Genomic DNA, 13037 nt, shown 5'->3' on the forward strand with positions numbered 1-13037 from the left:
CTAGTTTGGTTAGGATGTAGAGGAAGTATCTTGGAACAAGGGTGACAAACCAGACTTTGTCAATTTGTCTTTTTGTATGAAGAAGTGAGGAAACTTCTTTAGTGTGGGCGAAATTTATGGGCTATGAAATTTTAGTTGGTTGTACTATTCAAATTCTTGTGTAGGAATGGCTCATAAATTTTATGGTTTGTTTTTTCAACATTCTTAGGTTGTGCATTTTAGTTTTGTAAAAGGAGAGAAAGGTGATCAACCTTAATAATTGTTGTTTTGCAAATCAGTTTTGGGGGTTGAAAAAACAAAAACAAAAAATAACATAAAATATTTTATGAGCTTTATTTAATTTGATTGTAATAGTCAGGTCATAGAATATTTATAAACTGCATTATCTGAATATATTATGGTAAATAAACCAATACAAGATCTAGAAATAAACATGTTTGTAATTATAGAATTTTATCCACCATGAAAGAAAAACAGTTTGTACATGTAAAGTACTCATCTATTCTTTACTTAGTGCACAAACATGGTACAACTTGACTCATAGAATAATTGCAATTTATAGGCCATAAAGTACACATAACCATGTTTAATATGGCTTGGTATTACCTCAGGGCAGTGTGTAAACATTGTCAAGAAATGGAGGCTGCAAAATAAAGCCATATTAGTGTTTGGTCGGCAAATTTACCATGGTGTATGTCTTGTAATATTTTCAAGCTTGTTATGTAAACGTATGCATGCGAACAGAATAATCAGTGGTTGTGAGTGGATCGGGAGAAGGATGTTGGGGGAGGGGGCGTATTTTGATCACGATTTTCATTTTCAAGGGATAGAGTTTGCCGATGACGATCAGTCAGCACTGGGAACAGCTCTATACGACATGTGCTTCTCAAATTTTGATTTTGGTATCACTCAGAGAGACAACCATATATCGAGCTAGATTTTCATTTCCTCTTACTCTAGTCTCGTTCCATATGGTTACCCAGCAGGGGTACCAGGGACACGGGTGTCCTTCCTCCTATTGTCTTTATGTACAATACACTATAAATACACACACAGATGGCATAAATAATTTACATGAAATATTTTTTCCATTAAAATATTTGAACGTAGGGGAAAATAAAGGTGTAGTCACCTCTTGTCTGTGTTGCCAGCAAGCTCCCCAATCTACTACACTGGTTAATTGAGATCATTTCAAAGATGTCAAATGAGGCTACGGTGTAAAAAAAACCTGGCACCACAAAAACGATGAAAGAATTAGTACCTAAGCGCAAAACAATTTTGCTTACCATAATAAGGTAACGTGCCAAAATATCATTAAGCATGGTACTGTCTTGACAGGAGTCCTGCTTAGTCTTATTCTATACCTCCATAGTTTTGCCCAGCAGAAAATTTGTAAGCAAATTGTTCTGCTCTATGAAATTAGCCCTCTGTTTAGAAGAGAGGGATATCTATGGATCTTCAGTTAAAAAACACAATTTTTTTTTTTAAAGATCTCCTTGAAAAATACATTCAGGAAATAATCAAATGTGGCTCGTTGAAATTTAAGGATGTTCAAATCATCGCCATGGGAATTGAATCTGTACGCATCATTGCATTGCAAGGCTATACCAGGAACAGTAATTTTTAACTCAGCTTGCTAAAAGAAGCATCAACTTAGCGTACCATAGGCATATTTAGTTCGTTTACACAAGTTCATTTGGGGCTACAAGCAAAACTTGCTGACTGATATGTTTGAAGCAGAGGGTATGTTATGGCAGGTGGGAAAACATATGCTTTCTTGATGTAATGGATTGAACACCATGCTGAATGTGTAAGACCATGACTAATACAGCATTATATTCAATATGTAATTCAACTTAACATTTATTCCCATAGTGCAAAAATGTGCAAGTAATTGTAAAGAAGGTCTATTGAACAAAGATGTATAAAGAAAACTAATAAAGTAATTATTATTTTAGACACAATGAAGCATGGAGGCAAATTAGGAGGCATAAAGACCAAGTGCTGGGTACATTTGAAATGCCTTATAAAACAAGATACCGGACTTCTGAACAGATTTTTATTCTGGTACTTTTAACAATCAGATTGTTCAGCGTAGAAAGATATTGTACAGAAAATGTACATAAACTTTGTTGAACAAAGACAAATTGACTAGAAATGTATCGTACACTGTAATTTACTTGAGTACATTTGTGCAAAAGCTGATGCGCAGCCATTGTATATTCTATTTTTTATAAGTGCATAAATTGTTAATTATTGGCCTCACGTTCCAATCCTTTATAGCAGAGTCTTTCTCGTAGACTACATGTACTTCACAAAATATTTGTACATATGCGAGCCAGGGTCACATTTTGTGCATACTGTATTTAGAAGCCCCCTTAACAAGTGTTTTGATATTCAGAAATCCATATTTGCAGTACGTTGTTGAAACCTTTTGAAAAGATAAACCTACTTTATTAAAATAGTTTGCATGTGTATTTTTCTTCAGTAAGTAAAGTCTAGTGTTTACACAGTATAGTGCACTATGTTGTTTGTCACAAATTTCAAATGGTGTCTTCTCACATTTCTAAGTAATATTCAAACGCATTTCAATTGCTGACTATCGCGCTACCAAATTATTCAAGCTTGAACGAGATCTGAATTTAAAACCAACACAAAAGATACAGATTTATACAATTTTGTAGTGGGACTGCAGACAGTTTGTTGTTTTTGTTGAGTATCAAAAAATTTACTCATGTTTTTCCCCTCTGCTTGATTAATTTTCAACCGATTCAAGAAATTTGACGAAGCGTGTTTAGATTTTCAGTTGTGTCTCGTTCAAATGCCTTTTATTCCAACACATAGCGGTCATGCAACATGATGCTTTGAAATCGGTGTTCATCTGTGGTGAATCCTTTGTACCTATTACAGGTAAACGAACACCATTGATTCAACCAAAATGGGTGATATTCTTCCCCATTGCAGTCAGCCAAGCGTAGACATATTTTGAATAGCTCCAATATTTGCGGGAGGACTAGTCAGTATCCTTGCTATTGTTTTGTTAACCCGCCTAAAAATCAACACGGTATTGTTGTTGGCTTGGTCCACTCATGAAGAGTAAGCACCAGGCCTGATTCATTTTCCTTCATGGATGCTCAGGAGAAGAAGCCAAAGTTTATTTCCTCTGTGATATTTTATCTGATAAAGTTGTAAGCCACATGTCTAGCAAGATAAAAGTAAGTTTGTGGGGTTGCTGTTACCAAACATATTTTCACTGTCTTCTGTGAGTTGTTTTAAATCCAGGTCATGGGAGTGTAGCTGCATGTATGTACTACTTGAGTATTATGGTAAAACTAGAAGGGTTCTTCACCATGGTGTGTCTGACTGTTGTACTTTCCTGGTTGTTTGTAGTTTGAGTGTTTTGAGGTCTACACATTTGATACCTTGCCTCAACATCAAGCATCAGGAGATATTTGTTCAGCCTTTTTTTTTACACACTTGGTTTTCCTCACTGGGACAGATCCAGTGCAGACTGTTTGCAAGAGTCTGTTTGAAAGGTTTAGTTTGAATTTTTAAGGATGTACTGCGTGCCTTCGTGGCCAAGCAGCCAAGAGCACCAGACTCGAGCTCTGGTGTTTCTGATCAGCGGAGGGTGTGTTCGAGTCCTGGGCACTTGTGTTCTGGAGCAAGTTCTACATAGGTCCCGTGTACTACATAGGTTTGGTAGTGCATAATGAACAAAAAACTGAGAACACTTCATCAAGGAAGAGTAGGGATAATAACCCAACTGTTTCATGTTCACATTAATTTGTTTACAAGCTTCCTAAGGCTTGCAAGCTACATTGATTAAGTTCACTTGTGAGGCCTCATTGGTTTCATTACCAGAAATATATTCTATTAATACCAATATGCCCCCAGGTGACTTACGATTTCTTATTTGTTTTCTTTTTGCTACAGTGATCCGCACGAAGTGGAGACTTTAAGTTCAGTGGACCTTGCTTCCAAAGACCTACCTCAAGAAGCACCGAGTGAGCAGCAGGAGAAAGATCCGAAAAAGGAGGAACCTGATCTGCTGAGTTCTCGGTCGGTCGCCGAGAAAGCCCGGCAGTTCAACTTGAAAGAGCAAGAAGCGTCCAACGAGTCGCCCACGAAGAGGAAACCTGTGGATATACCGACCACACCAACTCGGACAATAGCCATACAGACTGAGAAGGATTCCAATAAAGGAAAGTCATCGCATGTTCCTATCGTCCGCTGGAGTCGAACTGAAGAGCGGTTAGGAGGGGGCATTTCGCTCCAGCGCTCGACGTCCATTCCAGACAGTGACAGCGAAACAGTGATTCGACGCGTCATCAGTCCTGAGGCAGCGCGGTCCCGGTTTGAGGTATCGCCACGAGGGAAACCCGTTAGATGTTCGTTACGACGGGAGAAGTCGCTGCAGCAGAGGAGAGAGGACGAGAGACAAATACAGAAGTCTAGGGTTTTAGTCAATTCATATGAACTGTCATCGGATCTCAAAAATAAACAGGTAAAGGAATTAATTTGGACTCAAACCAAATTGAAAAGAGAAACAAAATTGTATCATTACATAGAGTATACATGTAACCTATTGATTGATCATAACTTTTCAGAAGCCCAATTTTATCCCATTACATTTTTTTTCATTTTAGATAAATCCAAATCCAAAACCAAGTTAAAAACAATCTACATCTTATGGCTGTATGGTATTTTTTGAGAGGAAAACTATTGTAGCCAGGCAATTTTTCACTCATGATAACATGATATGCATTTTTGTATTGAATGCTCTCGTATGCATCATTTTAATACATCACTCTCCCTCTTCATAAAATATTACACATGTATACTCAGCCAGCCTACACAAAGTGCACTATTTCTATAGTTAGAACAACATTGTCACTCATCTTTAGAAGATATTGCCATTGCAACTGACATGCATTAAGCATCACTTGTCTCACAGTTTGTTTGAGCTTTTAAAGTACAATGACTCACTTAGTCAAGAGTAGACACTTTTGCATGGATAAATTGCCATGAGTTACTATTTGCTATACTTCAAGCTTGGATTGCCTTGATGATGTATTTTGGGGTTGATTTTTTTTTTCTTTTCTATTTTGCTTAAACTAAAACAAGTATTTTGGGTTTGAACATCTACAAAATTTAAAACAGATTAACAGGCTTGGATCACACCCAACAAGTTTACTTAAGATGGTTTCCTGGCTGCCGCTTCCCAGGTTTTATCCTAAACTTGGACTCGATCCCTGACTACAAACAAGGCAGTTAATGATTATATGGTTTCTGACTGGCACCCTGAATGTATGGACATTGACAATATCAGGAGACCGCCAACACAGGGCTAGATAGCTAAGTTGGTTGAGTGTCAACGTGTTAATCAAGAGGTCATTTTTTAAGACTATGCTTTTCAATTTGGGACTTCAAAGAGGAGAATAGTGTCTTAGCTGGAGATGAAACCTATAAGCAGTGGTTTCGAGAAAGGCCAAAGTGTCTCGTCGCCAAAGATTCTAAATATAATGCATGTACAATGCACTACACAACATGTACATTAGATCCTTTACACAGAGTCAATGAACACAGCTCAGTTATCATTGTTTGGGGTGACCTTTCAAACGTTATTTTTAGTTGTACACACGTATGTCTATGAATGTTTCTTCAAGTTGCAACGCATGAAATTCAAAGGAATTCACATGAGGTTGAGCAATACTTTACACAGGATGAAATTCTGTATTGACCATTAATTTAATTTGTCTGCTCATTTACATTTAAAATCCAACAGAAACTAAAAAAAAAAAAAAAAAAGCACAGCATACAATGTATAGCTAAACAAAATTCACATTCAATTTAAAAGAAATCAAATTAAGGTATGGTAAGCTTTTTTGAGGGCACCTTACTTCAGTGACTTAATGTGCATGATGAAATAGTGAAAAAGCACACAGCTGTGGTCGCTGTGCTAGGGTGCAGGATAGGTCAATGGGCAAGCTCCTTTTGACCTCTTTTTGAGGGCAACGTGTCCACCGAGGTCATGTGCATCAGGTCTATTCATGCGTGTTATTGTACTAGATATCTGCAAAATTTGTATGTGAGGTACTATCTTTTCAATCGACACAAATGTGTTATAGTATTGGCCCTTGTGAAGTTTGTTAATTTCTTGACCGAAAAATGTCTCATGGTGATTCTAACTTCAGTTACAATCTTATTTATCTCCCTCGGCTGCAGGTGGAGATGCTAGAGAAGCGTTATGGTGGACGTTTCCGAGCCGACCACGCCGCTAAAGTAATCCAAGAAGCTTTCCGTCAACACAACATGAAGAAGGAATTCCAACGTCTCCGTCGTACACCGTCAGAAAGCCGCATTTCCCGCTACCTGGACAATCGTAATAAGCAGTGGGGGATCGGCGGCAGCAGAGCTAAGGTCATGGTGATCGGTGACATGGGCCCAACGTCTCCAGTCTCAACCAGACCTCCGCTCAGGGACATTCAAGAGCTCGGAGCTGTCGAGCAGCTGCGAGAGATTGAGACGGTCAGAGTCAGAGACGAGGAGGAGTCTGGAGTTGAGAAGAAAAAGCACAAAGTCCACCACAATAACAGCAACAATGTCACGCCCAAACGCGGGATACTTCTCCCTGGTGCAAGCCCTGATGCTAGCTTGAAAATGGACGGCGACGCGCAAAGAGATCGCCAGCCCTCTAAGACCATGGTAGTGACACTGACTATGCAACGACATTCTGACGAGAGTGATAGCCACAGTCACACGAGCTCAGAGTCCACTCCCCGTGGCTCTCGTGACGATTTGAGCGCAAGGACGGACAGCAAAACAGACTTGAGCCATCCTGAGGGTGGTGGCTCGTCGGAGAGGTCAATTCAGATGGTGATACAAAACACTGAACTTAGAGATGGTGGTGGAAGAGCCTTTGCCTGTAGGCTCGGTGGACCTGGTCAACATGCTGTGGCCAGGCAACTTCCATTTGATGAGCCTGACCCAAAGCCAACAGTCAGCGACTCAGTAGAGGACAAACAAACGACCCTAGAGGGAGATTTAGTACCAATGGACCAGACCGTGACCTGTTCAAATGAAGAAGTGGTTGAGTCAGTTAGTAAAGTTGAACACGACACTGAAACAGCTGTGTCAGAGACTGTATCCACTGCTCCTGAAGAACCACAGCAGGAGACTTATTGTGATGAAAGTGAGGAATCTTGCGTCAGTCCGACCACACCCACTGCTGAGACAGAGGGGCCCTTAGTGTCACCAATTTCCACTGAAAATAGAAAAACTGTTATGTCCAAGGCCGTGATCAAGGATTCTGCTTCAAAGGGCAGTCCGAGCACCAAGAGGTCCAAGAAGAATTCTCGCAGCAAGAACGGCCCCGAGGATTCTCCCAAGAAGAAATCACCCAAGGAGCGTTGGCCGTTCTCTCGAAGTCGCAGCGGGGACCGTAAAGGTAAAGCATCACCCACAAACTCCCCGAAACCACAACGGCATAGTCCCAGGGCACGGCCAGAAAGTGCACAAAAGCAATCAACCTCAGGGGAGGAAATGCACAAAGGAAGTGTGGAAGGGAAACCCGTTGTTAATAGCCCATCGCAAAGCCGGAAGACAAGTTCCTTGTCAGAGGGCCACCCTGTTGATGTGGAGCTATCAAAATCCTCTTCACAATCCAAAGAGAATTCATATGACAGACCACGCATGCATACTGTTGGATCTATCGAAGCACTAAAGAGGAAAAAGAGTGCTCAGGAATCTGATAAACTGCGGTCGAATTCGGTCAGCAGCGGTGATCTAGGAGATAAATCGGACCAGTTATCTATTGCCTCCACTGTTACCAACAGCGATTGTGACAGGGATTCTGTTCAGGACGTTCCAGCGTTAACCATTGCAACACCCGACGGGTCGTTGACAATGCTCGATAAGATCATCTCCACATCGTCGATGGACTCGGACTCAGATGACGAAGCAACCACACCCCGTCAGAAACGTGCCTCCCTACCGATTGTCAGCCTTTCGGGTCACACTGCATCCTCGCCGCCAACCTCAGCATCCAAGCAGCTGGTGTCTAGGGTGCAGAGCGCCAGCGGTATGGAATCACCTATCTGGAAGCGCAAGAGTAAAAACACTAAAGTGGCAACTCGTAACGGGACGCTAGTGAACGGTAGCGTCGGCCAGCCCACCAAAAGCTTGGCTCGATCAGAAACTGGCGACAGCATGAGCAGTGAGGGCAGCAACTCGTCCAGTCGTTTCATGGTCGGAGACGATTCAAGTATAACTGATAGTATAGACAGTCTTTCGTTAGAGTCCAGTTATATGGAGTCACTTGATAAGAGACCTTTAGATCCGATGCTTAGTATACCAATGACTGCTGTCAGATGGCGGAGATATAGAATTGGACTCAATCTATTCAACAAGTAAGTCCTGCAACTTTTCTTTTCAAATTGCACAGCGTTGATGCATGTAAGATTTGTCAAGAAACACAATAAAGGGGACTGTTTTGCTTCCGTCTGGGACAGAAAACATTTTTGTCCTTTTAGGATGGAAATTTTGAGGGTGATTTAAAAAAAGAAAAAACAACAACAACAAATGAAACCATTGAAGTAATATTCAGTTGTCAGGCATTCACATGAATTAACATTTTTTGGTGGTGTCAAGTACTTTAAAATATAAAATTACAACTGTTGAGAAAAAATTAATGTGACATGGACAGTGAAGCCTTTTTATTGTGTTTCTCAACAAACTCTCAATGTTAATAAGTTTAGGTTTTGTTTAATCAATGTTAATTTTGTCACAACCTGTGTGTCTTGTTTCACCTTTCCTATCATGATGATGATAGTTTATACATGAAATGGCACAGCCTATTTGCATCCCTAATTATCAATATTTTACGTTCTTTGGTTTCAAATCATGAATAAAAGTAAGACAATTATTGGCTGGATATGTCCATTTTGGTTGTAAAGGGCCCAAGTGTTCATACTTCAACATCAGAGTTGCTTTTTGATACCAATCAAAAATCATTCTGACCTTCATGTACACTTGTACACAATCATGAAAGACATGAAATAATTGGAAAGAGAAAGGAAGTAATTCCAAGCGTAACTGTGTGCACTGAACTATTTAAAAATCAGACCTTGGGTCAGGCGTATATCTTGCGTGTGCGCTGCCAGCTGTCAGGAAATGTGGGCAAGCCTTTCTGGAGCCACACCATTAACCGTGACAATTCAATTCATAGCCCTTCAATATAACCATGCACTGTATACTCGGTCTTTTCCCGAGCTCTGTGAAAAAAAATCACAGGCATATTACTTGGGTGTGATTCGAACCCATTACCCTTGTAATTCAAGAGCAGTGTTTTACCAACTACATGTGTATACCACCAAGATTGCCCTGTAGCTGGAGTCAGTTCAAATCCTTTGTTTTAGATATACATGTAGACCTATTTCAAGAACCGGGGCGAGCTCAAACTTTGCATGCAAAACCTGCTCAAATGGGGTTCTTGCATTACACAACTAATGAGACCTACAATTTATGTAAGCCAAGCCTACATTTTTTTTTTAATCCACATGTCGATTTGTTAATGTTAGTGAGAGTGTAATTAAGTGAGGTTTTTGGTAGCACCAAGTGTATACATACTTTGAGCTAGCTCTATGCTTTGAGTAGTGTTGGTCATGAAAAGAACCGGTTGAGAACTCAATGTTTCTCCTAAAGACTGATCATTGAGTTGTCAACCTCAGGTTCTTTTGAGAACCAACACCACCCAAAATAGAATTACACATGGTGCTACTGCAAACCTAACGCACAATCTCTGTGATGTGTAACGTATGAGATTTGATATCTATAATGTACATTTTAATTTCCCAAGTATACAAACACGTTTAAATAAAGACAACCAGCACGAGATTTCATTAAAAGGCAATATAGTTTAATGGCAATGCCAGCCGGATCCAAATCATGCCCAAGGCAAACCCCCAGCGGGTGACACTTGTCTTTTAAAAGTCCTTGCCTCGAGGCTTCGTGGCCGTGAGGTTGGTTCCATTTCATTTGATATTGCTCTTTTGCAGTGTATGTGTCACTCATAATTGAAAACACTTTGTTCGTGATCAAGCTTTGTATTAGTGCAGATTTGTGTCAATTTGACCCTGGTCTTTAACTTTGACATTTACATGTACAAGTAATGCACTGTGCAAGTCCCCCACCCGTTTAAACTTCCAGGCACATTTTGGGCCCCATTTAAAGTATACATGTATAAAATCCCACAAAAAAGTGTTTACATTGTACCATGCCTGAAATATGGCAGAGGGTCCCCCTCCCCCCCCCCCCCCCCCCCGGAAAAAAAAACCCAAAAAACAAAAAACTAGAGGTGGTCATTCTTGTATTGCACTAAAAACTAATTAAATAACATTTTAAAATGTTCCCTTACTTTTTCAAACACAATCTTTTCCTCTTGCAAAGAAATACATGTAGCCTCCCCCCTTAAAATCCCCTAAAGAATTTGTGAGATTCAAGAGCACAATGAAAGACACAATTGTAGGAGGGGGTGGGGGTACTTCTTACCACATTGAGCACAAAATGTTAAAATACGCACCTGACTTGTATCTGCAGGGTCCTGGATCATGTGGATCGAGTTACATGTACATTTAAAAATTATGACTGTTCCAAGTCATTAATTATGTGCATTTTGCAGAAACTGATTTCATAGAGTTTTTTTTCTCGCTAGTATAATGTTCTCTTGTAATAAGGCATTATTCCCAGAATAAGAACTCTTGCAAAACTGTTAATGCCTCTAACTTAATCCACACAAGGAATTGGTTTTTGCAATTACCGGAAAGAATCTTAAACTGGCTTAAAGATAATGTGGTGCAGAATCAAAGCTTTCCCCCCCCCCCCCACCCCCACCCTGGAGACTTGAGTCCTCCCAGAACATAATGAGCTTGCTTTCACTTGACTCATTGAGCTGTATGGCGCCAACTAGAGGCATTTGCCTGATGTATGATATCCGTTTACTCTGAACATTAATGTTTAGTCAGACGAAGCTTCACTATTTTCTTCAAGTGTTTTCATTCAGCACTGATTTGGTTTTCTGAATTATGATGGACCAGAGCATCATCTCTACCCAGCACGTTTCCACCTTAAAAAAGAAAAAGAAAATGGGGGAAGTTAACCGGGAGATAAATTAATCAATCAATTGAAACTAACTGAAACTTATCAAACCATTAAGATACAACCCAATTACTATTGATGTACTCTCTCATGTCTCTTGCCCTACTGCCACGAAATACCTTGGGAGACTTCAGAGACTAAGTCCACAAGCCATTGGGGTTCCCCGGAAATAAAACATAATGCATCAAACCAGCTGCACAAACAGAACAAATCCATGTACCCAATGCTAGTCTAGAGAAGGTGTGGTGCCTTTGGCTGTCTGTGATACAAAGTGAAGAGGAGGGTTTTAAAGGAGTTTTTACAGAGGATATCTGCATGAAATAAACATAAATATTGTTTGCATAAATTAAAATATTATACTGTAATCAAAAGTGAAGCAAGTGAGAGCAGAAGATTGTTATATTTTATACTTGTTTGCATTTTTGAATGAATGGTAAACTGCTGTTTTGGTACCCTGTGAAATTATTTGAAATGTAAAATAATAAATGAAAAGTCTGCAACAGTCCCCCATGAACCTTGGATACTAGAAAAATACACTCCATGAAGAATCCATAATCTCAATATACTCGACAACGGTATACAATTCATTACAAAACTACCCTGCTTTCTTTGCCAACAGGAAACCGGAGAAGGGAATTAAATTTCTAGTCGATAATAAATTTGTGGAAAACTCACCGAACGAAGTGGCTAAGTTCCTGCTGCACCGTACGGGACTGAGCAAGTCTAAGATTGGGGAATATCTCGGCAACCTGCAGAAAGAATTCAACATGCTGGTATTAGAGTGAGTATTGGGCAACTTTGGGGGAGGGTACAGAGTCAGGAAGAATAAGTAGAGAGACAAGATTTAAGGAATGAATAAAACTTTCTTGTCACAGGTTGATCGGCTCTTTACTTTTGATTATGAGAGTTAAAGGCAAAATATACCCTTGAAACCATTTGATTGTTTTAATCATTTATGAATGTCTATGTATTCAATACAACTTACTTGTGAAAATTTAAATGGTCAAACTTTTGAGATATCTAAGTAGGATTTGAAGCTTTACATGGTGGAAATACGACATAGAAAGGTTTGCGGTAACACCATGTAATGACTATCTCTAATGAGTTGGGGTGGTTCGGAAAAGAACCGTTGGTTCTCTTTTGAGATATCTTTTTGAGATGATCCATGTAGGAAAAAAAATCTCTAATACAGTATATGTAGAAATACAAAATCTGAGAGCATATTACTGCAGTGAGTAAGCAAGGTGTCAAGAAAAAAAATGATGCAGCGAGTAATCCCCCGGGAACAAGGTTGGGTTAACATTTTCCAAGTCGGGCCACCAACTATTTAGTGTATACTTTTACATCAAACCACTTACTTGTTTTAATACATTTTTCTTTTAAATCAGGCCACTATTTATTTTGTGTAAATCTTTTACATTGGACCACTAACTATTTTGTGTATATTTTTTCACATCAGTCCACTACTTATTGTGTGTATATTTTTCACTATCAAAGTTGAACGTGATGACACACTTGTATTTATTATGCTAACCCTCATCATATGCCATAGTTACGCACGTTGTGGTTTCCTGTACATGTTGGTAGTCCGGTCGGGTTTATGTTACACACCATCCTGTACTCACACACTTCAAATGAGAACAGAAAGTTGCGTCATTGTTTCACAATTGCAGATAAATAATTACTCATTTGCCAAAAATAAGCCCATCCGTGTATCTGAGCGAGGTCTCTGATGATGATATTTTGCTGCTTGGATCAGTTTTGAAAAGGCTGTTGTTATTTAACTGGAACAAGGAAGTACAGTACTTCTTGTTGCTTCGGAATTGGTTATATTCAGATGGAAATTGTGATTTTGTTTGAAAAAGCATGTTTTGGTAAAA

General features: G+C 39.5%; 1 protein-coding gene across 2 annotated transcripts in view; it reads left to right on the forward strand.

Annotated features, from left to right (window-relative positions):
• The window catches only part of LOC117307013 (IQ motif and SEC7 domain-containing protein 1-like), a gene marked incomplete at its 3' end in the record, with an annotated part of 35606 nt that extends 23668 nt beyond the window's left edge, over positions 1–11938 (forward strand). For both annotated transcript variants that reach the window (XM_033791637.1, XM_033791638.1), the window contains 3 exon segments: positions 3937–4507; positions 6229–8411; positions 11777–11938. In XM_033791637.1, the coding sequence (XP_033647528.1) occupies positions 3937–4507; positions 6229–8411; positions 11777–11938 (2916 nt within the window).
• Between the last annotated feature and the right edge of the window lie 1099 nt (positions 11939–13037).

The sequence above is a fragment of the Asterias rubens genome, chromosome 2, assembly GCF_902459465.1.
Source record: "Asterias rubens chromosome 2, eAstRub1.3, whole genome shotgun sequence".
NCBI lineage: Eukaryota > Metazoa > Echinodermata > Asteroidea > Forcipulatida > Asteriidae > Asterias > Asterias rubens.